This window comes from Strigops habroptila, chromosome 3, assembly GCF_004027225.2.
Source record: "Strigops habroptila isolate Jane chromosome 3, bStrHab1.2.pri, whole genome shotgun sequence".
In the NCBI taxonomy this organism is placed as follows: domain Eukaryota; kingdom Metazoa; phylum Chordata; class Aves; order Psittaciformes; family Psittacidae; genus Strigops; species Strigops habroptila.
In genome coordinates, this window is record NC_044279.2 from 21,816,393 (window position 1) to 21,843,024 (window position 26,632).

General features: G+C 44.1%; 1 protein-coding gene across 8 annotated transcripts in view; it reads left to right on the forward strand.

Annotated features, from left to right (window-relative positions):
- The first annotated feature begins 3,462 nt into the window (after positions 1–3,462).
- GRM8 (glutamate metabotropic receptor 8) overlaps positions 3,463–26,632 on the forward strand; it is a 358,348-nt gene continuing 335,178 nt past the window's right edge. For 5 of the 8 annotated variants that reach the window (XM_030480296.1, XM_030480300.1, XM_030480299.1 and 2 more), the window contains exons 1-2: positions 3,463–4,010; positions 10,683–11,528. In XM_030480296.1, coding sequence (XP_030336156.1) covers positions 11,019–11,528 — 510 coding nt within the window. In that variant the 5' untranslated portion in view covers positions 3,463–4,010; positions 10,683–11,018. Of the gene's footprint in view, positions 4,011–4,193; positions 4,269–5,416; positions 5,512–10,682; positions 11,529–26,632 lie in introns of those variants that run through there. The other 3 variants (XM_030480295.1, XM_030480298.1, XM_030480297.1) reach the window with 3 other exon arrangements.

Sequence of the window (26,632 nt, forward strand, 5' to 3'; positions counted from 1 at the left end):
AAATCACCAGGATGTGCTGACCCTGGCTGCTGCCATCAGACCTGCTCTTCTCCAGCAGTAGTTTGGCTGCTGTGGGACTGTGTCTCTTCTGGAGGACGCTGCCCCGCCTGCTGTATTGGCCTCCCTGGCTCCTGCCTTCCCTCCCCTGCAGTGCAGCCAGCTCCTGCTGCCTCCTGAATGAGAGATTCAAAAGCCCATTTACAGAACAGTGTTCTTGTGCTGCTCCTTCCGGCAGAGGGATGGTTTCCAACTGCTAAAATCTTCTAACATATTGGAATTTGTTAGACACATTTGGAAATTAGATACTAAAAATATTCTGATTCTGAAAATATCTTCCCTGGAAACCGTGCTACCTTTCCTACATGATGGCTATCTTTCCTTTTATAGTTTAAGCTTTGACATTTCCTCTTCACTGCTGAAAAGTTTATTTGAAATAAGTCACAGTTAGAGCCTTCCAAAGGTATGTTCTATTTTACAGATGGTTGCACACTTTCTTTGGCCTCCAGATAATGCTTTTTGTCATAGTTACTACTGTGAAATGCCTTTTCTCCCCCTTTTATTTTTTCACCATGCAGTACATTTTGTAAAGAAATATTAGCCTTAGAGAAGTGCACAGAAAACACACAAGTGTCAAGTTCTTCTTTTAGTGATTATGTTTTCTTGAAAAATTCCAACACTCATATTCTGAAACATGACTCAGAACCCAGTATCCTCTATCACTTTAATGGAAATCACTGATTTCATGGCTCCATATTCCTTGATGGCTATTAATCAGCAGACCTTTACCAGAAAATGGGTATTCAAATGGTTTTATTGTCTCAGTAGGTTTAATTCCTGTGTTTGAATAACTCCAAAAGTCATGTTTCTATCACTTGAATAGCAATAAAACCACCCACCCAGAACTCAGAGTGTCTTACTTCTCACTATTTGAAAGTTATAAAAAAATCAGCCCCTTTTGAATGTCACGACAAACTGTACTGGTGAGTGTGGTAATGGAATAGTGCTGTTGGAACACGAGCTGCTCTGCCAAAATAAATTACTGGATATATGGAGGTTCAATGTCTTCTGTGTAGGAGAAATAGAGGCACAGAGATGGACTGGCTCATTTGGTTTTGCTTGGCTTTAAAGCAATGTTTAGAGCAAGCATTTATTTCAGGCAGTAATTAAAACTCGAGCCTCTTAGGCTATGCCCACACGGTCCTGACATTTTAGTATGGCCTTTAGTTGGACTATGCCAGTCTCCTAATGCATAAGATGCTTCCTGTGAGAATCAGGACTTCTCACTTGAAAAAGGGTCATTTAATTGCTTTATGACAGCTTAGTCTCCAGAACTGGATTTCTTCCCTCCCGAGTTAGTTGTACAGGTAGCAGTTGTCACCAGTCCTGACATTAGTCTTCTGTAAAACCTGACATTAGCTGCTGTTGGGCTTGAATCAGAATGAATCCTACTCAAAGAATGATAGATGTGTTTTGCCTTTCTGTTGTGTCATCTATCCTCACCAAATGACCATTTTCATGTAAAGCTTCTCATTCTTCCTTTTTCTCCCTCTCTCCCTCTTCCCCCCCTCCTCTGATTATTTTCTCTGCATTTAATCAAAACACAGCACACATCTCTTTGGTTACGCATTTATTTATCATACTCCCACCTAAAAGTCATTGTGCTATTCACTGTAAACATATGTAATAAGATGCAGTCCCAATGCCCCCAAAACTGTGCTATAGAAAAGATGTGGCTAATAGGGAGAGATAGGGCAACGCAACAGATCACATTCAGGTTGGTGGTTGAGCTGGAAACACATTGAAGGTTTCCTGATCATAATCTTTCGACCTCAGTCTGCGTCTCCAGCTGTAAGATTTACACAAAAGTTCAAGCATCAGCTGTGCCCTCAGAACATTGGTTGGTTTTGCTTTACTGAACGTTCTGTTAAGCTGCTGGAGCTGCAGAGAGTAAATGAAGTTAGGCATTGGTCTATCCAACACTACTGATAACTCATGCATGGCTTATTTTCCTGATGGGGTTAAGGAGGATCTCTGCTTAAAAATGGAATTTTGCTCATGATTGAGCATTAGAATTTTACCTATGTGACTATATTCCAGATTTCTATAAGGTCACTGAAATCATAGCTCCTCAGTCTTCTTTCATGAAAGGTTCTGAGGAAAAAAAAAAGCAAACATGACTTAATATATTCTGTCTAAGACCTGGCAGTTTTCCCAGTGCCATTTTCCAATAGTAAAAGATCTTCTCTATAACAGAAGTTATAGGCTTGAGAGACTTGGCAGATATTGTCTGAGTCCCACTGCTTGCCTGGGGCAGGCCTTTAACACATCAATCCAAGCAGTACCATATAACAAAAGAATATCATGGAAGCACTGGTTGGGTATATTAGAGCATGCTTTGAATTCTTCCTCCTTCCAGCAGCGGTATCCTAAGTAGGTAAGAGAACTCTGGGCAAAACAAAGAAATATAGTATTTGTTATTAGGAAAAGTAGTTCAGAGTAGTCTGAAATGGGAAGATGGAAAAGTTAATGTCAGGAGCCTGATGGACCGGCCGCCCTGCTCGGACTGTCGAGCCTGGAGCCCTCTCCTGCTCCCGGAACCGCGCCGAGCCGAGCCGGCGGAGCTTGGCGCCGCGGGTGCAGTTGCGGGCAGCGCCCTCGAGGTGGAACCTTCTCACCGAGGCTGCGGGGCTGTCCCGGGCGGACGGGCACGGGTCTCGACCTCTGCGGGGCCGGCCCGGGCGCTCGCACCCGGCGGCGCGGGGCCCGGCGGCCCGGGGCGGAGCGCCCCGTAGCACCCCTGTGCAAGCGGGGCATGGTCCTGGGGTGGAGAGCGCCTCTGAGGGGAGGAGCACACTTCCAGACTGTTCCAGCAAAGTATTCCCGACCATGTCCCTCAACCACCAGGGTGGCCCTGACCCCTCGCTGCCGAAACCTCCCTGGTGCCTGGGGGAAAACGGGAACTCCTCCAGCCGGCATCCGCGCTGCGAGCCGAAACCGAGGATGGGACAAAAAGCGTCGGGAAACCTCCTCTGTGTTATCGATCCAATGAGAGGAGGACACCACTCCATCGCCCTCGGAAGGCGGGATGGAGATGGAGGCCCCGCACCCCGGGGGAGGCCGCACTAAACAGCCCTGGTCCCCGCCTGCGCCCCGTCCTTGCCCCCTCCTTGCTCCCGCTGCCGCACCGCGACCGCCTCAGCCCTTACTGGCTTCACCTGCTCAGAAATCCCCCAAACGTTCATCCGGCACCGCGCCCCGGCGAGGCCAGGCCAGGCGGACCGGACGGGGCCGCAGCCCGCGCCCGGCCGGGGGTTCACAGGGAGCCGGGCCGCGCCGCGCCGTGCCGAGGACCGCCGCGCCGTCACAGGGTCGCCGCCGCCTTCAGCACCACGAACAGCTACAAGTGCGGCACCGCCCCCCGCCCGCCCGCGCCGCCCGCCCAGCCCGAGCCGCGGTGAGCGCGGGCAGCGCCGAGCCGCTCCCGCCGGCGGCCGGGCACGCCGAGCCGCGGCGCTCCTGCCGGGGAGGGGGCCGGGCCGGGGGCGTTTTCTTACAGGGCTGTGAACGGCGCGACCCGGCCGGTGCGTGTGTTCGCCGCTGCAGTTGAGCGGCGGGGCGGCAGAGGGTGTGTATCGCCACGGGGCTGGGCCGCCGGCCCCAAAAGTTGGGTGGGATTTTCTTTTCTCCCCCCCTTTTTTTTTTTGGTTTCCCTCTCCCCCCCCTTTCTTTTTTTTTTTTTTTTTTTTATTTTAGGGTGGGTGGGAGGGGTAAGGAGGGCGGCAGCGAAGCACGTTCGGCTCGGCTAATGCCAGGCGTTATGCAGCGCTGCTGAAACCGCTCTGCTGCATACCTGTCCCAGGCAGAGCTCCGAGCTCCTGCTGACGCTACCGGTGAAAGCTATTTGAGACGAGGGTTGTCCAGAAATTACCTCATGCTACTCCCGATCGGCGCCGTGCATCAATTCCAGTGACCTCTACAGTGATGTGGATATGCAACTCTTTCCGATCAAGGTATTTGTGTATGAGTGTGTGTCGCCGTTACTTCTTATTTTAGGGAGAGAGGACCCACAAATAATGCAAGTTTTGCCTCAGTTAACGTTTCTGCGCTGGGCAATCCCCTCCGCCTACTTCGTGGCGTCTGGGGCTTTTGTCTTTTTGCTTTAATTATTTATCATTTTTATTGTCGATGATATCCTCCACGATCAGCTCTAAACGAAGGAGATCCCGGGCACGATGCCGTCACAGGGAGACCATCGGTTCTCCCCAACGGTGAGATCTCCCGTTGTCTCCTTGACTGGGTCCTCTCCCACCGAGGGGTGGGGGGGGCACCGGGGTTTCCCCGTGCTCCCCGCCGCCCTGCTCACGTTTCGCGGGCCGGGAGGGAAGAGGGGGCTCCCGCAGCTCGGGGGGGACGGGGCCAGCCCTGACCGCCGCTATCTGCTTCCCTCTCGGCTCCTCGGCTCCGGGAACAGGCGAGCGGCTGCCCGCCCGCCCCGCGCCGCTTCCCGGGTGGGCTCCGCTCCTTCTGCTCTCCGGAGGATACCCCCGTGTCCCTGGGGTGGGAAGGGGAAGAAGGATCCTTGCCGGGCTCCTGGGGCTCCCTCCCCCGGGGAAGGAGGCAGGGGGCGGCGGTGGGGGTTAGCGGTCCCCGGCCTGGAGCAGGATTCCCCGGCGCCGGCGTGTGTTTGTCGCGGGGATCCCAAGTGTTGGCAGGTGAATGTACAACACAGCTTAAAAAAAAAAAGCCAAACCCAAACAAAACAAACCTCAAAGCAACTCAAGTGATAAAAATCGATCAGTGACCCAAAGTGCACGCAGATCCGGCGTTGGCATTTTGGAGTTCGCACGCTTCTGACCTCTGGGACCAGGGACTTCGGTTTTCATTGAGGAGGAACAGAGGCGCATTAAAGCTGACCAGCTGATGCGAGGGGAGGACTGACTCACGGACGGCTGTAAATAAAAGGCGGCGATGGCTTAGCTTCCCCGTGCCGCTGCCGCGGATGGGGAGCTCCCAGCCAGGGACCCGGGCTCGGAGGGGAGCGACCGCCGAGGCCTCTGCTCCAGCCGGGGGAACCTGCGTGTGCCACCTCGGCCGCAAGGCCGCGGGTGCGGCAGCTGAAACTCGTCCCGCGGCCGGTGACTGGCAGGAGCGAGGACCCGGTGAGAGCCGCGCCAAGGCAGTGCCGGAATCCTTCAACAACAGGCGCCAGCTGGGGTACGGATGAGCCTGAGAAGAGTAAGAGGAGAAAAAAAAATAAATCTCGGCTAAGTAAAGCGGAGAACAATAGGGGGCTCCCTTCAAGGGAGGAACACCGCGGTGATGGGCGATGGTCGTGGAGTTGCGCAGGGGGAACCGGCTCGCCCAGCTCCGGGGCGCTCCCCGGGCCCCTCCGCCGGGCGGGGCGGGCCGGGCCGGCCCGCGCCAGCTCTTCCGCGGCCGAAGAAAGGTGCCGGGATGCGTTAGGAGCCGAGAGGCAGCCGGGAAAGCACGGAGGAGCCGCACGGAAAGCCGGTGCGTGGCCGGCCGTTTGCTCCCGGCCGTGCCGCCGGCACCGTGATGAGGGAGAGGGCGGAGCGCGGTGCAGAATGCTGGGCAGGTTGCGCGGGGTGCGGCGCGGAGTGCTCGGCGGGATGCGCGGGGTGCAGTGCAGAGTGCTGGGCTGGGTGCGTGCGGTACGCGGGGTGAGACTCGCGGGGTGCGGTGCGGGGCTCGCCGCGACTTGGGCGCCCGGGGGCCGCGGCTGCTCGCGGGTCGGACACGGACACAGACCCCAGTGCGCTTTCCTGTAGGACGGCCCGGGACGATTTGCTTGCGCGGGCGCGTTTCTCGGGGCTGGGCTGCACTGCCAGCGCCGGCTCTGAACCCAGCTGTGCCGGCTGGGGAGTGAGAGCCTGGTGGGAAGAGGGCAAAATGGAAACAAAACCAAGGGAGAGAGCTCTTCTGGGCTGCCTGGGGAAATCTCCTTGACCATCCCTTGCCAGACCAGAGGTGAAACCAGCTCTAAAGGTGTTAATATTGATGGAGTTTATTCAGCTGTGAGACCAGACAAGGGCAGAGGAAAATGTCTGATGCTGTTTCCTGCTTAAAAATTGTAGACTCCTATTAGTCTCACCCTCGCATAAAGACCTGTGCTGGTTTTTAGCAGTGTAGCTTGTTTGGAAAATAGATATATGTAGGGTAGAAAGTGGAGGCAGATGCTCCAGGGTATTTGAAAAGAGTCTGATCAGGCCGAGTAGAGACATTTCTCTCATGGTGCACTCAGAAGAAATAGTTTCTGTGAGCGAGATGCTGAGGGTGATTCGTCTTGAAGTCCTGATTATTGTCTAAAGGTTACCTCTGTGGCAGGGGCACAGGAAACCATTACAGAAGAGCTGAGGTAGATAAGACTACTTACATTAGTGAAGAATTCTCCTGCAAGTTAGGAGTTGTGAAGTCAAGGCCAAAGGTTTTCCAAATTCCTTTTTGTTGTCAGCAAAACCCGTTAATCCTCCCTATGTGTCAGGTTAGTGTATGCAGGTGGCAATTATTTACCTGCTTTGTGTGGAGTTCAGCTCTTTGGTCATTGCTGAATGCTGTGCAGAAGACAGAGGCAACTTTTATGGACACTAAAATGAACATTAGCAAGATCATCCTTATTTTATAGTTCAGAAGTAACATATCAGTAGTAAAAAGTCAAAATAATCACATTTTTGCCCTTTTTTTTTCTTTTTCTTTCCTCCTGAGATCTTCATAATGGAAGATGCCGTTATTTGGTTTTCATTCAGTAAAAGCAGATCAGTTTTGCATTGACTGGGCAATCTGACATTTTGTGAAATTAGAAATGGGTTTTCATTCTAAAACTCCTCCCTTTCTAGTTCATAGGATATCAGTTTTATTTTATTTTAGTGCAGTTCCAACTGTGCTTCCAATGCAATGACAAATGAATTTTTTGGCCTCAAACAGAATTCGTAATACTTTTTCTCAGATGTTTTTCCCCCCACTAGTTATCTTTTTAATACTTTTGAATACTCTCTTTGTCCCTCAGTAAAGGGTTCATATGTGTCTGGTTGGCAATGTCAGTTAAAAAGTGTTCCATGAAGATGAGAGAACATGTTTTCCCACTTCTGCTGTGGAGAGTTCTCCTCGCTCCTGCGGCGGTCTGTAGCTGTGAGATTTTTTTTTTTTAATTTTTCTTTTAAGCAATATTTCCAGGTGAACATATTGAATCTCTCCGTATGATTTCAGGCATGACTTCAGTGCCAGTGGAAGGCAGCTCTTTCAGGAAACCTCTTACCAAAATAGAGACATTGCCTGTATTTATTTAAGTACTTATCTGTCACACTCAGCTCAGCTTTTAGACCTCTTCATAAACATAAAGAACTCCCGTAATGAGCCTGCCTCTCAGTGCTATGAGTCTTTGTTGGAACAGTGACTGGTCCAGGCATATGCTCATGCACTGACTCTGGCAACATGGTACCGAAGTACCCAACCATCTGATAAAGCTGAATGATTTTATGAAGGAAGTAATTTCAGAACCAGACACTACATGCAGAAGTTTCCATGTCCCCTGTCTTGCAGTACCCCGCCTCCTTAGGTTTAAAAATAAGTAGATATTCTAGCAGAACAAGTGGAGGTTTGTGCTGAAATACTGACTTTAAAAATAGCAGCATCTTCTGATAATGCCAGATACTTTTAATGAATTAAACCCAAGAGAAGCATGTATTCGAAAGTGGCTGGAAGAGAGGCTTCGTGGTGCACTTATTCATGGACTGTGCTGGGGAAATGTATGAATTGCGTCTCTGAAGTCATGTGTCTAGTGAACTCCAGCTACTACAGTGGGGAACCCAATAAATCAAGAATGTGTTTGCATTAATTCAGACTTTTATGGTCAATTGGAAAAGGACAGCATTTTACTTCAAATGAAATCTCTGCATATGAGGAAAGTTCATTCAGGCTTTATAGCCCAGAGACCTGTGCTTTTTCACTAAAATTCATTGATAAAAATGGAATCCATTTAGATCAGATGCTTTCTGCTTAGCTGCCCAGGCTCACAACATCCTGTAAAAGGTAATATTAATCAATATATGAAAAGCCTTGTGACAGGAATAAATTAGGCCATGTAATAGTAGCTTTTATTTCTTAGGTAACATAGAAAAGACTAAAAGGTCTTAAATTTTTAAAAACAGCATTTTAAAATTTTATTTCTGTTTTATAGACAAGCTGTGGACACTCACAGCGAAGAACATACTTTTTCAGGAAAACATGCAAGCTGAGGCAGAGCAGTTAATGCTTACATAGACTACAATGTTGAAAAGTGCTGTTATCAATTCATTGGACTTTCAGTCAGTTCCAGATAAGGTATTAGACTGAGGATATCGGGCTCACCGTAGCTTCTCTGTTGTTGTTGGAATTTGGGTTGCAATAGCTGAATTCATCATTATTTGTTTGTACAAAGACTGACAGTCACTTTAATTTCTTGGCATTCTTTGGCTGTGAGGAATTACCCTGAGGCTGATAAAGAGAAAAAGCAGCATTTCTTTCCTTCATGAATATTTTCACTTTTTCAGTGTTGCTTTCCTGTTCTCCATACAATGTTAAATAAGAATGTCTTATCTTTTCTTCCCTCAGAGAATTGCTTCCTGTATGGGCTGTACATACATGCATAGACTAATGAGTTGGTTATTCGCTGTGGAATCGGGAAGGAAATTGCCTCTATCTCTCTTTTAGGTGTAGCCACAACTTTTAGTCTTTACTATTTTAAACGCTTAGCATGTTTTTCTACTGAGGCAATCAAGACAATAGACGATTGTGTCTAGTTAATAGTTCATACAATCTTTTCGCTATAGCGTGGGCCATATAAGAAACATCCCACAGGGCCGGATCAACTCACACAGTGACATTGGTGATTGAGCTCCATTTGTGATCGAGCCAGATTTTGGCTCATGGGGCTGAAGCCCAGAAAGCTCTGTAAGCTGTGTGCCCAGAAGGAGTCAAAGGAGAAATATGGCACAGACTTTGTTTAATTTAGGTTTAACCCTAAACCAAATTCATGGAAAACAAAATGTTACAAGATACTGGAAGTCCTGTGTGTTGCCGTTCCCAATTAATTTTATTCACACCCACTAAACATGTTTCATTTCAAGTTGTTGCTCTGTTACCAGACCACAGTGAGATACCTTTACATTCAGTAGCAAACTTTCCATTGTGAATATTTTTCTCAGGTCTTCAAATAGCCTCCATTTAAAAACTCTTCTTCAGCTTCTGTGAACTTAGTATTATCACTGGGGAAAAAACATGTAACAATAGGATAATCAATTTAAAGTGTTAACAAACAATATTAAGTCCTGTTACCACATAAAATATAAAAATCTTGTGGAAAAGAATTAAAAATGTCTTTGAAAAACAGTATAGTTGTCTATAACTGTCTTCTAACATTGTCTGTAATTGTCTTTCGATTTGATCGTATTTTTAGTAGGAACCAGCTAGATCACTGGGGACGAAGTATATATATCTACAGATAAGCCTCTTGTAAGGATTTTCTGTATAGGCAGTGAGGTAGGCACTTGTTCAATGTGATCAATTTCATAATAAATAAAACTTTAAAAAAGAAAAGTATGAGGTAAATTGCACCCTCAGATGTCCACTGCTTTCTATAGCCTACAACAGATGCCTTGAGAGACTGGCTCAGACGCAGTTGCCCACAGTGTACCTCTCTAGTATCAGGTAAAATTAATTACCTCTTTCCTCTCCTCAGAGGCCTAAAAATTTCTTCAGGCATATGCAGTTTTGTTAAATATTGAAATAAATGCCACTCACTTAAGAATTAGTGGGGGCAAGTTGGAGATATTTATAACAGTCAGTCAGGTGTTTAGATATGTAGGCTGAAATCCTGATCTCGTTAAAATCAGTGGGACTTCCCCGTATGTCAATGGGAGCACAATATTGTACCTATTTAATGTGGTCCAAATGCAAGCGGAGACTAGAGACCTTGTTAATGTTGGACCTCAGCTCAAGTAGAATGTTGGAAAGGGAATACTGGATATTCAGCTGGTTTCCTAACAGAATACATTGTGCTCTTTTTGCTTAAGAAATCAGTTACCTTTTCATAGAAGTAATTCAGTGTTAGAAATTATGTGGAAGGTATTTTAGATGTATACTAAACCCAGAAAAAAATGAATTCCACTGGAGAAATAGTCAGTTTAATATCTAAATGAATGGATTGAATATGCTTGTACTGCAGTGGCTGAAGAGCCTACTTAAATTCAGGAGCTCTGATTACTCCATTGTCATAAATGGAACCTCTCTGTGAGTGAGAGTGTGAGCAGTTATTGCACTTCTGTAGGCAGGAACAGAATGATACAGCAAACCAGAAAACAAAATGTGCTACAGATCAAATCTGTTTCTGGATGTCATGCAATATGAAGGTAAATAAGAATTACTGTTTGGAATCTGAACACCAGGCTAAGTTTTGTTCCCCTGATTTGGCTTTTGCTCTATTGCTATCATCAATTTCCCAGCTTGTAGTATAGTGCAGCCAGGTGTTCAGATTCACAGAAGGCTAAGAATTACACTCTTAAAGAATACAGAAAGTAAAACCTAGGCGATGTAACTCGTATTCAAAAGTAAATACAGTGTGACATGTAAAACTGCTGAACTAAATGGTATTTCTCATATTTTTTCTTTTTCTTTTTTTCTTTCCCCAGAAGTACCTCAGCTGTAGGGCAAAATACAAAGACATAAGCTACTAACCTCCTTTTAGCACCAGGACCAGACATACAACCCTACACTTCACCATCAATTAAAAGCAGTTGAAAGCCACCTCTTAGAAAAGCTGATCAACCCATGACATCTGTGGACATCTTTTGTAAAACACGTTTTATGTACTTCTGCTGAGATCCTTTTTCTACCTGCCGCATGGTTCTATATTACTTACTGGGCACTGATGGTAGCCTCCAGAAAGTGCAGCTTCAAATGGTCAACCTCATCCTTTAGCAAGAAGAAGATCTGGGTACTGGAGAGCAACAACATCTTCAGAGAAAATGGTATACGAAGGAAAACAATTAGTTTCCTGCCATTGTTTTTTCCTGTTAACAGCCAAATTCTACTGGATACTCACCCTGATGCAAAGAACTCATGGCCAGGAGTATGCCCACTCCATCCGACTGGATGGGGACATCATCTTGGGAGGACTGTTCCCTGTCCATGCAAAAGGGGATAGAGGGGTGCCTTGTGGGGAGCTCAAGAAGGAGAAAGGGATCCACAGACTAGAGGCAATGCTGTATGCAGTTGATCAGATTAACAAAGACCCTGATCTTCTTGCCAATATCACCTTAGGTGTCCGGATCCTCGATACGTGTTCCAGGGACACTTACGCATTGGAGCAGTCCTTAACATTTGTGCAAGCGTTGATAGAAAAAGATGGTTCAGATGTGAAGTGTGCTAATGGTGACCCACCTATTTTCACTAAGCCAGACAAGATATCAGGTGTGATAGGTGCTGCAGCAAGTTCTGTGTCCATTATGGTGGCAAATATTTTAAGACTTTTTAAGGTAAGTAACATTTTCTACCTTTCTTTTAAATTTCAAGCACAATGAAGTGAGTGAGGTGATTGTGTTGTGTTATCTTCAAAAAAGAAAGGACTTCTTCATATTCAGAAATCTGAAATGACTGGTTTGACCTATCAAAGCAAAGAGGGGGAAAAGAAAGAGCAATGATTGCAGACGTAATTTGAGGTGCCAAATGCCTCTCTTGAAGCTCTAAACAACCAGAGGACAATTTAACTCTTTAGGAATTTGTATCCTTATTTATTTACTACTCACATTTGCTCTGTATTAAGCGTTTATGCTCATCAAGAATAGGTTGAGATTGATTTCCCAAACTTCTGGGAGAATGAAATATAAGGTTTGAACAGAAATCGTTTTGTAGGAGGACCAGATAATTTCCCTACATAGCAAGATATGCCAGTAATAATGTAGTGCTATTGATGTGCATGTCTAGCCAAATGAAGTGTACTGAATTATCTTTGATTTCTTTGAAATCTTAGCCTCCTCCATATTTTTTACGGGGCAATATTTTTTTTACAGGCTTTGTTATCAATTTGTGAGACCATTTTTGGACAACAGTTCTATTGGTGTTTCCTTCCATTTTGTTAAGCTCTGATGTTATAAATAATGGAAAAGCAAACCTGCCACTTTTAAACTTGCTAAGTTAGACAGGAAGATGAACACATTCTAATCAATTGACTTAGCTGGAACAGATCAGGCAGCAGATACTTAATTTTTAATCCTGTGCAATGGCAAACAGATGATGGTAGATTGAGCGCTTTTTTTCTACACACAGAATGACTGTAACTTTTGTCTGAATCTATTACTGTTCTACTGTCCACTATTATTCAGACTTGTTCCTTCCATTCAGAGATCTTACCTTATGTCCTACAACTTCACAACCACTGAAGACCACTTAAAGACCCTTTCTTTGACTTTGCTGGAGAATATTCTGATAATGTTAAATATTGCTGGTATGTATTTTGAGAAGTGTTGCACTTGTTTTCTAATTGTTGTAACTGAGAGATTGCTTAGAAGTAAGGAAAGGTTTGGTCTTTTTCTGAAGTTTTCTCAAATTGACAAAGAGCGTTTCAGTCATTTAAATGGAGATTTTTTTTGTCCTTCTCTCTGGTTCTCCCATGAAGGGCATAATGATGGATTTACAGTTCAGTGGAGGAGCAAAGCGTGTTCTGGGTTGTGGTCTGGTGTTCATTACAATCTCAAAACTCATCTGTAGCTGCAGTTACTTGCACAGGTTTCCGAGTAGTGGACTTGTTCCAGCCATATGTTTGGCTTGTGAAAATCAAGTACACAAAACTGAGCTAAGAGTTAAAAATGGTCTATTATGGTGAGCACCTCTGGATCCGTGCCTAATGGGGATGCCTGTCTTTCCTGGGAACACTTATGCAGTTTGCGGGAGGTGTTTATTTTTAATTTCATAACCTTTTTTGAAGTTGTGTTGTCCAGTTATATAATGCGTCATTCTGAAATAATGAAAGATGGAATGGTCAGTTTAATACACATTATGATGCAGAGCCATGTAGACTATGACTTAGACCCAGTTTTAAGTAGAATACAGTGCCATTGACTGATTTAAGAAACTAAGCCTTTTAAGACATGCATTAACTGTGAATTAATAGCAACAAGAAGGGAAGAGGTCTATGAATTGTCTAAGATAGCAGCAATTTGTCTTCTGAAACCATGACAGCTACCTCCTGATTTGCATTATGCCGTAAGATTGCAAATAACGTTCTGCTGCAGTCTTAATCAATAGAGGGTCATGTGATATCCCCTCTGGGGAAGGATCTTATTTACCCATTTAATTGATGTAACACAGCTGCTGGCAAAAGGAGGAGACATCTCTTTTAGTTCTAATTATAGATCCTGCACAAATATTCTTAATAATGTAAAAAATTACAAATTATACCCTTTAATCTCTGATGTTGGACCTGCATCTGAAGTCTGTTTTTACATCTTCCTCTCAGAAGTAGATCTGTTATCTCAGGTCTTGGAAGGAAGATGCAGGGACTGTGAGAATGAAGACCTTAAGCCCACTGTGGGAGAGGAACAGGTTTGAGATCGCCTTAGGAACCTGAATGTGCACAAGTCCATGGGACCTGATGAATTCCATCTGCAGGTCCTGAAGAAGCTGAAGAATGAAGTTGCTAAGCCACTGTCCATCATAATTGAAAAATCATGGCAGTCAGGTGAAGTTCCTGATGACTGGAAGAAGGGTAATATAACCCCCATTTTCAAGAAGGGGAAAAGGGAAGACCCGGGGAACTACAGACCTCACCTCTGTGCGTGGCGGAATCATGGAGCAGATTCTCCTGGAAAGCATACTAAGGCACATGAGAAACAATGAGGTGATTGGTGACAGCCAACATGGCTTCACTAAGGGGAAATCCTGTCTGACCGATTTGGTGGCCTTCTATGATGGGACTACAGAACTGATGAATAGGGGCAGAGCATCTGACATCATCTACCTGCACTTGTGCAAAGCGTTCAACACTGTCCCGCACAACATCCTTGTCTTTAAACTGGAGAGACATCAATTTGATAGGCGGACTGCTCAGCAGATAAAGAATTGGCCGGAAGGATGCACACAAAGAGTTGTGGTCAACGGCTCAATGTCCAGTTGGAAACCTGTAACGAGTGGTGTCCCTCAGGGATCAGTGTTGGGACTAATCCCATTCAACATCTTTGTTGGCAGCCTCGACAGTGGGATTGAGTTGTGCCTTCAGCAAGTTTGTTGGCAACACTAAGCTATTTGGTTCGGTTGATACGGTGGAGGGAAGGGATGGGATCCAAAGGGACCTTGGCATGCTTTAGGGGTGGGCCGATGCCAACCTTATGAGGTTCCAACAGTATGAAGTGCAAGGTCCTACACCTGGGTTGGTGCAATCCCAGGCACAGCTACAGGTTGGACGGAGAAGAGATTCAGAGCAGCCCTGCAGAAAAGGACTTGGGGGTGTTGGTTGACAAGAAACTGAACTTGAGCCGGCTTCATTGTGCACTCGCAGCCCAGAAAGCCAACTGTATCCTGGGCTGTATCAAAAGAAGTGTGACCAGCAGGTCGAAGGAGGTGATCCTGCCCCTCTACTCTGCTCTCATGAGACCCCACTTGGAGTACTGCGTACAGTTCTGGTGTCCTCAACATAAGAAGGACATGGAGCTGTTGGAGCAAGTCCAGAGGAGGGCCACAAGGATGATCAGGGAGCTGGAGCACCTCCCATATGAAGACAGGCTGAGAAAGTTGGGGTTGTTCAACTGGAGAAGAAGAGAAGAAAAGCCTGGAGAAGAGAAGCTGCGTGGAGTCCTCGTAGCAGCGTTCCAGTATCTGAAGGGAGCCTACAAGGATGCCGGAGAGGGACTCTTCATCAGGGACTGTAGCGATAGGACAGGGGGAGATGAGTTCAAACTTAAACAGGGGAAGTTCAGGTTAGATATAAGGAAGAAGTTCTTTACTGTGAGGTTGGTGAGGCACTGGAATGGGTTGCCCAAAGAAGTGGTAAATGCTCCATCCCTGGTGGTGTACAAGGCGAGGTTGGACAGGGCCTTGGGCAACATGTTCTAGTGTGAGGCGTTCCTGTCCGTGGCAGGTGGTTGGAACTAGATGGTCTGAAGGTCCTTTCCAACCTTAATCATTCTATGATCTCTGCATGAGTAAAGGCTTCTGGATAAGGCCCTCAGTTAGCACCACTATAGAAACTATTCACGGTGGTTATAGTCAAGAGGACTGGGAAATTAAGGGTTATTTGCCAGAAATACAGAAGTATAATCCAGTTTGGGTTGTACTTAGACCGAAGACATAGACTGAAATTCTCAGCTGCTGCTTCCCCACAGCTCTGCAGCTGAGGACCAAGACCTTGGTCACAAAGGCTTCAGGTAGGAAATTGCGTTTACTGCATCTTGGTATACACTCAGCTGGTGTAAATTCCTGTACTTTCATTGAAGTCAGTGATCACCGTCATGCAAATGCCTGTTTCCATCAGACCCAGGATGAGTGTGATTCATCCATATTTCTGTCTAACAGTGCTATTCAGGAAGTTGAACCCATAATTTGAAGTTCAGCATTGCTTTTATATCTGCTCTGAAGTTCCTAAATGTCAGGACTACATATTTTTTGAGAACGTTGTTATTCAGTAGAATTTTAATTTGTGATGAAACTGTGAGAAGTGTGTTATATGCTCCATGTGAATACATAAGCAAAGATAACCTGAGAAATACTATGCTCAGCAGCTCGGATTTTTATGCTGCTATTTTTCATTTTTCTTGCCATTTTTTTTTTCTTTTATTGATTTTACAACATTAAACATACAGGTCAATAGTGCTATCTGATGATCTGGTAAATAGCATAAACTGATTGGTAGTCATGGTATTCTTTTATCTCAGTATTTTCATGAGAAGAGGGGAGGGAGGACGCTACAGAAAATGACCTTGATCTATAAGCCTTCTGATCAAATGGCTCACTTTGAATTCTTCTCTGTCCTTTCTCCTTTTGTGAATTTCCAGGTGCACCACCTCTTAGTAGGTGATTTTCTGTAGGTCTTACCTTTAATAGGTCCAAAACATTAAGGTCCAGATTTGGACAGCCTAAATTTTACCTGTTGATGGTTTTAGACCTTTCAGAGGCACTTTCTAAGCAGAAAACACTTGTTCAAGGAATTAACTGTTTGAAAATGGACCTGTTACTCCTTGACTATTGTAAAGAGGCAGCTTTTTGCCTTATATTGCTTTGGTGATTGGTGCAAAAAGATTGTGTGAAACAGTTGCTTATTAAGCTTTCAGAACTTGCTGCAAATACAGTGGACAAAGGAGAGGATCTTCCAAGGTGAGCACAGAACTGTGCTTGGCAGCAGCACAGTAGCTGCCCACTTAAACAGTTCTTCATGGATCTCAGGACAGATTGTCCCCACTTGAAGTTGATGGCTCATTCCAAGTTATTTTTATCAGAGAACATCAGGAGTGGGCTGCTTCACAAGGGCAATTGAGACAGGAGCCGACAGGACAGCAGCGCAAGAAGGGCAGTGGTCTCGCAGCCTCACCCGCATGAGAAGAACGAAATGTGTAACCACGTTTAGCCAATAGTCCAGTGACTGGCAGACAAGTCATAGGGGTGAGGCAGGTCCAAGATCAACCAGGAAGACAGGTCAGTGTCAGCAAGGTACAAGGCCAGTAGCAGATCTCAAGCAGGAGCTAAAGGCAAGGGCCAGAGCAGCTGCCAAGCAAAGGAGGTGAACAGAGATCCTATGAGGCTTCTCATTGCTCTTCCTCTCAACTTAGCTGTTTTCCTGGGCTGATCCAGGATTACGTATCTGCACCACATTGGAAGTGACCTTGAACATGTGGAGCCAACTCCAGGGCTAGGGAAGGGAGAGCCATTGGTGCATTCAGGGCCCTGACAGCTTTTTAGCGTTTGCCATGGCAGTGACTGTAGAAACAGGATAGACAGGCAAGGGCCAGCCTCTTTCCTCTCTTGGTGCACCAGGAGATGCTCCTCTGGGTAATGGAAAGAGACAGTGTTTGGTGTTCAGGTTGGGGTTCTTTTTCAGTCTGGAAATTCTGCTGCCAAGTTGGTTTGTTTGGTTGGTAGGTCCATTGCGGGGCTGGCTGCCTCAGCTGGCCAGCTCTCACTAGAACAATGCAACCTTTCTATTGACTAGGTCAGTCAAAATCTTACTCTTACGCCCTTCCATGTCTTTGTATCAGTGAAATTTTGGCTTCCTGTAGGATGCTCAAGGCATGGCCAGATGATATCCATTAGCTGCCTTTTTTGATACCCCTAAGCATCTGGGCTGTTCCTGGTCCCTCAAAACTTGGCCTGGAGGAAACAAAAGACTCTCTACTAAGCTCACTCTATGTATTATGTGCCCTGTAGCCAAAGATTCTACTTGTTTAATGTCTGAATAACTCATGCCAGTGGTTAAAGTCTGCTGGAAAAAAGAGACATTTGTTTATGCTGGTGTCCTCCCATCTGAAAACCTCACACTATTTCTGAACTCCTTGGCACACTCCATCTGTCACCTGCACACATCTTCTAGCCAGGGTCACACTAGGAGCAGCCTAGGGATGATGGTTTGCATGTGAATTGAGATAGGCGGACAGTATGCTTGGTGAGTTGTGATCTTAAGCTTTTATGTATATATTTATATGCATGTGTGTGTATAAAGCCAAAGTATTCATTATCAGTTTTATTCCTTTCCTTGTCTTGATTGGTTTGCCTTGCCTTGCCTGTTGCCTTGCCTTGTCTTCTGTTTTCTCCTCTTTTTCCAAGACTAAATGACTTACTTCCTCTTTTTGGTTAAATTCCTTTCTTGCTGCACCGCTGTAATCCACTTTAATAGCTGCTGTCTGGAGGGACTAATATTCACTTCATGCACATTTGCCTTATACATTTCATATACCTTTACCTCCTCAGGGGTACAAGTACAAATGACATTATGGAGTTACTCTTTCAACTTTATGTGCAACCATCCAAAATGCAAGGCATATTTTATTTCAGTAAATCTAGAAGTGAATATATTAGTTCCATCAGCATTGTGTTTATTTGCTTTGGTGGTTTCCGTGCCTCATTTTGGGTTTTAGCACGTATCTTTCCCGCACGACATCCTTGTCTCTAAATTGGAGAGACATCAATTTGATAGATGGACCACTCGGTGGATAAAAAACTGGCTCGATGGCCGCACGCAAAGAGTTGTGGTAAATGGCTCAATGTCCAGTTGGAAACCTGTAACGAGTGGTGTCCCTCAGGGATCGGTGTTGGGACCGGTCCTCTTCAACGTCTTTGTCGGCGACATGGACAGTGGGATTGAGTGCACCCTCAGCAAGTTTGCTGACGACACCAAGCTGTGTGGTTCGGTTGATACGCTGGAGGGAAGGGATGCCATCCAGAGGGACCTTGACAGGCTTGTGAGGTGGGCCGATGCCAACCTTATGAAGTTTAACCAAGCCAAGTGTAAGGTCCTACACCTGGGTAGGGGCAATCCCAGGCACTGCTACAGGCTGGGCAGAGAAGAGATTCAGAGCAGCCCTGCAGAAAAGGACTTGGGGGTGTTGGTTGACGAGAAGCTTAACATGAGCCGGCAGTGTGCACTTGCAGCCCAGAAAGCCAACCGTATCCTGGGCTGCATCAAAAGAAGCGTGACCAGCAGGTTGAAGGAGGTGATCCTGCCCCTCTACTCGGCTCTTGTGAGACCTCACTTGGAGTACTGTGTACAGTTCTGGTGTCCTCAACATAAAAAGGACATGGAGCTGTTGGAGCGAGTCCAGAGGAGGGCCACGAGGATGGTAAGAGGGCTGGAGCACCTCCCATATGAAGACAGGCTGAGAGAGTTGGGGCTGTTCAGCCTGGAGAAGAGAAGGCTGCATGGTGACCTCATAGCAGCCTTCCAGTATCTGAAGGGGGCCTACAAGGCTGCTGGGGAGGGACTCTTCCTTAGGGACTGTAGTGGTAGGACAAGGGGTAATGGGTTCAAACTTAAACAGGGGAAGTTTAGACTAGATATAAGGAAGAAGTTCTTTACAGTGAGGGTGGTGAAGCACTGGAATGGGTTGCCCATGGAGGTTGTGGATGCTCCATCCCTGGCGGTGTTCAAGGCCAGGTTGGACAGAGCCTTGAGCCACGTGGTTTAGGGCAAGGTGTCCCTGCCCATGGCAGGGGGGTTGGAACTAGATGATCTTAAGGTCGTTTCCAACCCTTACGATTCTATGATTCTATGATTCTATGATCTTTGGTAGCTGTGTGCAGCTAGCAGGGCTGTACCTGGATGATGCTATTTTCGGGCTCGGCTGCATGCCTTTTTACATTAGGCTGCCATTTTGTGCCTTGTATTCCAGACCTGCACAAAAGAGCAGATGGGTCTCCCAGAAACGAGGGAATTGCCATCTCGCAGAGGACAACCTCACTGAACTTCATAAATACAGGGGTCTGTATTTAATTGTGGCAATCAAGTACATTTCATGATTGAAGAGAATATGATGTAGATGAAATGTAATAACATTTTACCACATAACCCCAGGAAGCATATACATACTGCTGTGAGGCAACCTGAACTATACACAGATCCTCATCCTGACTCTGTATCTATGGACATTTTTGCACCTCATAAGCATTACTGAATTCAGAGGCTCCAGGTGGATGCAGGAGTCAGTCTGTTCCATGTCTGACTGCAGGGCCTTTCCATAATGGAAGAGCTTTATCATATACCCTATAAGAAGTGAAGAACAGGCTCAAGAATTTTACCCAACATATTGGCTTTTATTAACAAAAAATGTGCTGTATTGATTAAAATATATCAATTTTCTGTTCACCGTGTCACGCTACATTTGTTAATAGCATTTTCTGCTGCACAGCTTTTGAAATTTGAAATAGGATGATTTTTTTTTTGTGTTGTTAAAACATATGTGGAAAATCTTGTGTGAAGAAAAATTGTTGTTAGTAGGGAGAAGACGATTGAAACATTTTGAAATCAGCTCTTAAGATGAGCAGATTTGTTTTACTTTTGTTCTAGATAATATTTGTACTTTCTGAATAATTTTTAATTGTGAAGGCAACCCATTGCCAATGCATCCCATTTAATTTTACAGTGTTTTTTGTAGCTTATTGCAAGCACATATCTGTTTAGTGCCTGAGCATCGTGTCTTGGTATTGGCTGGAAAACGCCATAATAATCCCCCCCCTCCCAATTCAGCTTCTTTTACATAGAAACAACATTCATATTTCTTTATATTTCCATGGTAGTAGATAGTTGATTATGCAAAAAACCTTTTTAATGCAACCATGATTCTTCTGTTAGTACCAGGTTAAATGTGTCATAGTCAAGAGAGGCAAATACCAGGTCAACGCCAAGGGAGGTACAATAGATATTTTGCAAGTATCAATAATGAAGCAATTGGGAAATTTTTTAGTTGCAGACAGAGGAAGTAATAGGTTTTCAGATTCTGTGAAAACTGTTAGCATTAATTAGCATCAAATTTTATTTGTGCTAAGATGCTTGAGACAAGGGAACACAAAAGCAACTTGATACATTCATTTAGTATTTTACAGTATATTAGTTCCTTTAAATATTCCTCTAAAGATTTAATATTTTTAGTCTTCTTGCATTCTTGGATGGAACTGTAACTAGTGGTTACAGCAAAGGGGCAATGTGGTTTTCTGTATTGTTTTCCATGTTTGTCATTGGCTTGCTACAAGGCTTGAGAAGCATCACTTGACCTTTTTGTGCTTCTCTTTTGTCATTTTGATTTGTTTGTATTTAACCATTTCTAAGGAACAATAGGAAGCTTGATTATCGTTTGTTTGAGATGTCTCCGCCGTTTCTGTAGGCAAGCTGAAGCTGTCTAAAATGTTGGTGTGTTTATGTCATTCCATAACCAATATGTGAGCACCTTACAAAAAGAGTGTAGCTATTAAAGCCCAACAGTCTGATTTTTCTTTCTAATTCCCTGAGGGCAGCTGGGACTATATATATATATATATATATAGTTATATATATACATCTTTCCCCCACATGAAGGATACTGCATATGCAGAGAGAATTATTTCACCCTTTCATGGCTGAAGTTTTGCTGATTTTTTACCACCATAGAAACTTTTGGTATTAGGGCTTTTTTGTATGTGACAGAAGTTCCTGACTTATTTGTTAAATAGTACTTACGTAATACAGATATTAGTTGTAATTTCACAAAAGAGAAGACCAAAAGGTTAAGTCTAGCAGTTCAACCAGAGCTCATTTGTACACAGAAACACAAACTCTGCAGTGGGTTTTTTTTAAAGAAGTTGTGTTAATAGGAGGGACTTTCTATGTCTCTGCTAGTAAACAAAATGTACCTGGCATAATTCCCTGACACCAAGGCCAGGTGTCACAGACATCCACATCTGTGTCACAAACTCCTTTATTCCCCCAACTCATGGGGCTGCATGCAAATTACTGGGAGGGAATGATTCTTGCTGACTTCTGACGCCTATCTGGAAATCATGAGACTTGGCTGGCACAGGTTGCAGCTGAGTTATATGCTATCCTGACAGTCTAGCAGTGGAAGCAGCTGAGTTGTTGCAGAGGGATGTGCTCTAAAATGATGTGATTTAGCAGTGGAGACGTCACTGCTGATTTCTCGGGACAGAGCTCCTCTGCTCCTACATCACACTGAAGGGAAGCCAAGACACTGTGAGGATCATTGATACATTTTCAGTGTTTTAGTACAGCAATGTTAGTTTTATTAGTCATAATGAGAACTAAATTAAGACTTTTTTTTCTTTCCCTGGTGGATAATTGTTTCAGTACAGTGACAGCTGTGCAATATGAATAGTCCTGCGTTCTGACTGTCATCAGAAACCAGGTGCTGTTGTGTGTTACAACTAACTGGTAGATTTTGTGGGTTGGCGTATTTCCATCCTCATTATTTTTGCTAAAGCACATTGTGCTTTTAGGATTAAACTGGTTTAGAGTGCTTAAATGTATATCCTTGTGTTTGCTAGCATTTATCAGAGAAAAATAGTCATCCAAACAAAAGTCTTACTGAAGGGCACGAATTCCACATGAATGAATTAAATAGCCAAGAGCAAAATGCTCCTCTGGGCTGGGACCTACATATGCTCCCCGCAAGATATTATGTCCCCTGTCCTTCTGACAGGATAATTAAGCATTTAAGTGAGGCCTTAAATTAGGAGGCTGTTTGCCCTTGGCTGCCTGCGTCCTCAATAGAGAGAGTAAAATGCTTTCAGAGGGGGAGTAGATCAGGTCTATGAGTGTGGATGCATCTTTCATGTTTGCAGAAAAATGATGGGTTGATGCATGCTTGTGCTTTCATGGACAGAACCTCTTCCCACTGGAATGCTTCAGAAGCCTTGCATGGAAGTAATACACATTTATAAGAAGAGTTTGAACACCTGCAAGGGTGGTGTCAGTTTCTTAATTACTTCCTCACTTTCGTGTGGGAGGAATCTTATTCGTCTAATTTTCTCTTCCATTTCCCACCTGCTCTATTTCTCTCTCTTACTATTTTAAGAAAATCTACTTTTTGACCACTGTTCCCAATATTTTTCCTGTATTTCATTCCACAATCTCCAAACAATTTTTTCAGACATGCTGAATAAGCAAGGCTCTGACTGTGTCTCTGTTTATGTAGGTCGAGAGGATTAGTGGGTCAGCAGGAGGAAGAGCTGAGTTTGGGCAACTTATGAGTGGGACGTATCTCTGGGGATAACAGGAAATAAGGGAGATACTTGTTGAGCCTTAAAGGAGCCTTAAAGGAACAAGGGTGTCTCCTTTTTATTTCACTGTAGGATTTCTTGTCTGGCACTTCAGTAGATACCTGGCTCTAACTCTTCTCTAAAATAAATCATTTCTGATAGCAATGCTGAGATATGCCATGGTATTGTGAGATCACTCTTCCTATTGTATGTCTTTTATAGCTTTAGTCTGTGGAGCAGGAGCAAAAGTGATTTCTCTGAGCTGTAATAATTCATATTTTGAGTTTTGGCTTATGTTCTTTTATAGAAGGTGCCTCCAGCATTTGGTTGTGCAGCAGCAGTATTTGTAGAGACAGAATCAGGATCTTTTATTCCCTCTTCACTGGTACATTTATGCACATGGTTCTTCTGTAAACTTAAAAGTAGCAAAAGGTCGGTAGCCCATTTTGGGTATCATTCTGCAAGAAGTGCCTAATAAATTCCATTATATTTTTACTTTGATAGTGGCTCTGTCACATTTTAAATGGCATTAAAATCTTCTGCCAAGCTGGGCACAATTTTGTCAAGCAACTCCATTTCATTATGGTAGCACTGATCCCCCATAGTGATTGTTACTATTGTTCTGATAAATTTTCTTGGTTTTTGTTTGTAAAGTCCTTTGAAATATTAAGGTCTTAGTGAAAAGTTATCACCACAGCTGTAGTTAGGGTATTTATTAGAGAAACATTTCAAAGATGCTTGCAATAGTTCTCCAGGCTTGATTTCCAAAATGAAGCCTAAGAAAATTGCTGAAGAGCTGGCTTTCTTGCCATTCTTATTTCTTCTTTTGGTGCCATGAGTATGCTTTGGTTTTATCAATAATACTGAAACACAGAAAGTGCCCTTCTAGAAGAGCTGACTTCCTTGAAGTCTGTCATCTAGACAAGGGCTCACCAGTCTAGGTGGTGTGCCATATGAATGCAGGTGAAATTACAGGAGGTCTCATGACTTGCCTCTCTGGATGATACGTGAAAGGATTATTAGGTGAAGTGGAGCATGGGCTGAAATTTTGAAATGCACTGCTATAGAAGACGATACATACTGGCTAATAATAGAAAGGAGGGAATATGTAATGGATGCACGTGTGCTTTTGCACACGTATGTTTGTTATGTTATTATATTACCATAAATTCATTTGCTGTGGACTACGTAGTCCAAACCACCTTTCAAGAGAGTGCTGTGGGAGAAGAGAATGTATCTTGGTAATCCAAGACAAGGAGCTCATTAGGAGCAACATAGAAAAATCCTGGGGTTTCAGACTATGCTCATTGCTATGGTGTCTGGGACTAAACAAAAACATGTCCTGCAGAAAGAGACAAACAGGCTGTCAGGTCTGGCATCATATACTGAATGGAAAGTGTGAAGGCCATGGAATCCCAGGACTTCAGAAGCCTTGCCGCAGGAGCACAACTTGTTTTAGCATTCAGCTATCTGGCTTCTGCTGAGTCCAGGAGCAGCAGAAAAGTAGTGTAAATGACTACATTCATTCTTCTGTAGCCAGCTGGATGGGACCTGCTTGTAGAATTGTTTACTCAAAAGGGGAACAGAGACTGATTTTTGTGTCAGTTCTAGTCATGTTTAAATGAGGAAGAATCCCTAGGAGAGCAATGAATTCCAGGCAAGCCAGTGAATTATACCACTGTAAAACTGGATTTATCCAGAGTCAAATAATGTCTTACATTCATGCAATATTGCATTCTGTTGGTATTACTGTCAGTAGGCTTTCTATTTCAGTACAGGAATTCAACAGGTGTGTAACAAAAGCGGATGTGGATTCTCAATTATTGCTTTGTGGTGTTTTCAGATATGATCATGGTGATGCTCTTTTGTTCTCAGTCTGCAAAGAGATATGGATACATTCAACTGGAAGAAAGATGGTTTGTTTCTCTGTATTAGTACTGATCTTGAAGGAGCTGGTAATCTGGTTTTATGCCTCTGCAGAGTGGACTAACTGCAAATGTAACACTCCAAATTCTAGTGAGAAAGGCGTTAGAGCATGGTTATATAGCTAGGATATTGTTTCAGGAGGGAAAATACAGGTTAGAAAAAAAAAAGATTAGGAAAAAAAAACATTGCCAAGAAGTACCTTGTTATATATTGTCTAAAGGTTAATCCAGTTGTGCAGGATAGAAAAATTTCCTACTTCTTAGTTTTCTGAAAATTAGATTGGATAAAAGTATAAAAATAAATATTTCTGTATCATCAGGAAAGTGATCTAGGTAATGTAGCCAGAGTTTTCCATTCCTAACTTTGATGGCTCTGTTTGCAGTCCTTTGCATAACAAAGCACAAGATTTAAAAGTTACCAGCTGCTATATTTACTTTCCAAAGTGAGAAGAAAACATCTACTGTCCTGAGGATTAAAGCGCTGATTCTCTTTGTGCTCAGTTCAGGCAGAACTGAAGTGTTTGTAATGAAAGTAAAAGCTATTAGAAAGCTTGCAACATGAGAGAAAAATTACATGTTTATGTCATCTTTATTGGACAGAATTTAAGGATGCCCTTTGAAATTTTAAGTGTAAATATTTATCTTATTAACCAGCATTTCTTTTTTTTGGTGCATGTTAGAAACAATTCAAGCTTGCAAATCCTAAATGCAGTCAGAGCTGTTGTTTCAGCCACTAGGAACTGTTTAGCCAAATATCTTCTGAACAGCAAAAACTCATCATCTCTGAGCACTAGCTATCACATCTCCAGTACCAACTGAACAGCATTTTGGGAACTGGATGTATAAGGTATTTGAAACAAGATGCACTGCAGAGAAAGAACAGTATCTCTAGGGCTAGTCTTAGGTACCGGAATATGAAGGGAGGGTAGCTGTGCTGTATATGGGAGTGTGAAAAGCTTGCAGTTGGAACAGATGCTAAGAGTGCCCTGTGACTCAAGGTATGATTTCCTGCCATTCCTGCCAAATTTCAAAGCTTGTGTTTTTCTTTTCTTTTCTTTCTTTCTTTTTTTTTTTTTTTTTTTTTTTCCCCCCCCTCCTTATTTCTATTTTTAGGCTGAATAGCAAAGGACTTGTGCTTCAGGAATAAAGATTCATCAGTCAAGTTATCTTATTGTGTCTTTGCATTTGCATCAAATAATCTTTGATTCTGGCATGCAGGAGAGAATGAGACTAAAGGTGTAAAAAGCTGATGAAAGCACAAGGTATTTTTGGGATGGGTCACTTGGCTCAATGGCAAGCTGCAAAGTCTGAGTGTGACAGACTTTCCTCACTGTGTGGTAGTGCCTGCTGAAGCCCTGCATCGTTTGTCTTCCTTCAGCGCAGATTTTCTCTGTGACCTTGGGCAGGTCATGCAGAAGTGAATCCTCAGCCTGATGGCTGGTGCCTGTGGAGCTGGATGCCCAGTGGCTCTGGGGGACTGAAGTTCAGGCCCCCCGCCCACTTCCTTGGTTATAGTGCTTCTGTGCCCAAAGAGATTTGTGAATATAAAGGCTCCTGGATAATCACGTCTAAGAGTGAGAGGTGGGGGCATATAAGTACCTCAGATAGCTAGTTCTTAATGAGGGATTCCTTGTATCCTCTTACACAGTTCCCTCCCCTGGGTTTTGCTATGAAAGGGGATTATCCAACTCACTGTATGATTTAAATATTCAAGTCATCAGTCTCTGGAGGAAGTGGTGAAGCCTGCCCGGCCCACAATCAGAGGCTGTACATCCACCTTAGAAAACCATGACAGTCAAAGAATGAGAGACCCAGAGTCAGGAAAAAAATATTTGGATTATTGCCCAGTAAAATTAAAATTGTTAAAACTCATCTCTGCCATCTGTATTAGAGTGACTGGGAGAAATGAATGTCTGCCATTATTGCAACAAGGCATGAAATTAAGTAGCGTAGGATAAAAGAAAATTAAGACAGGTGTGTGCAAATATATG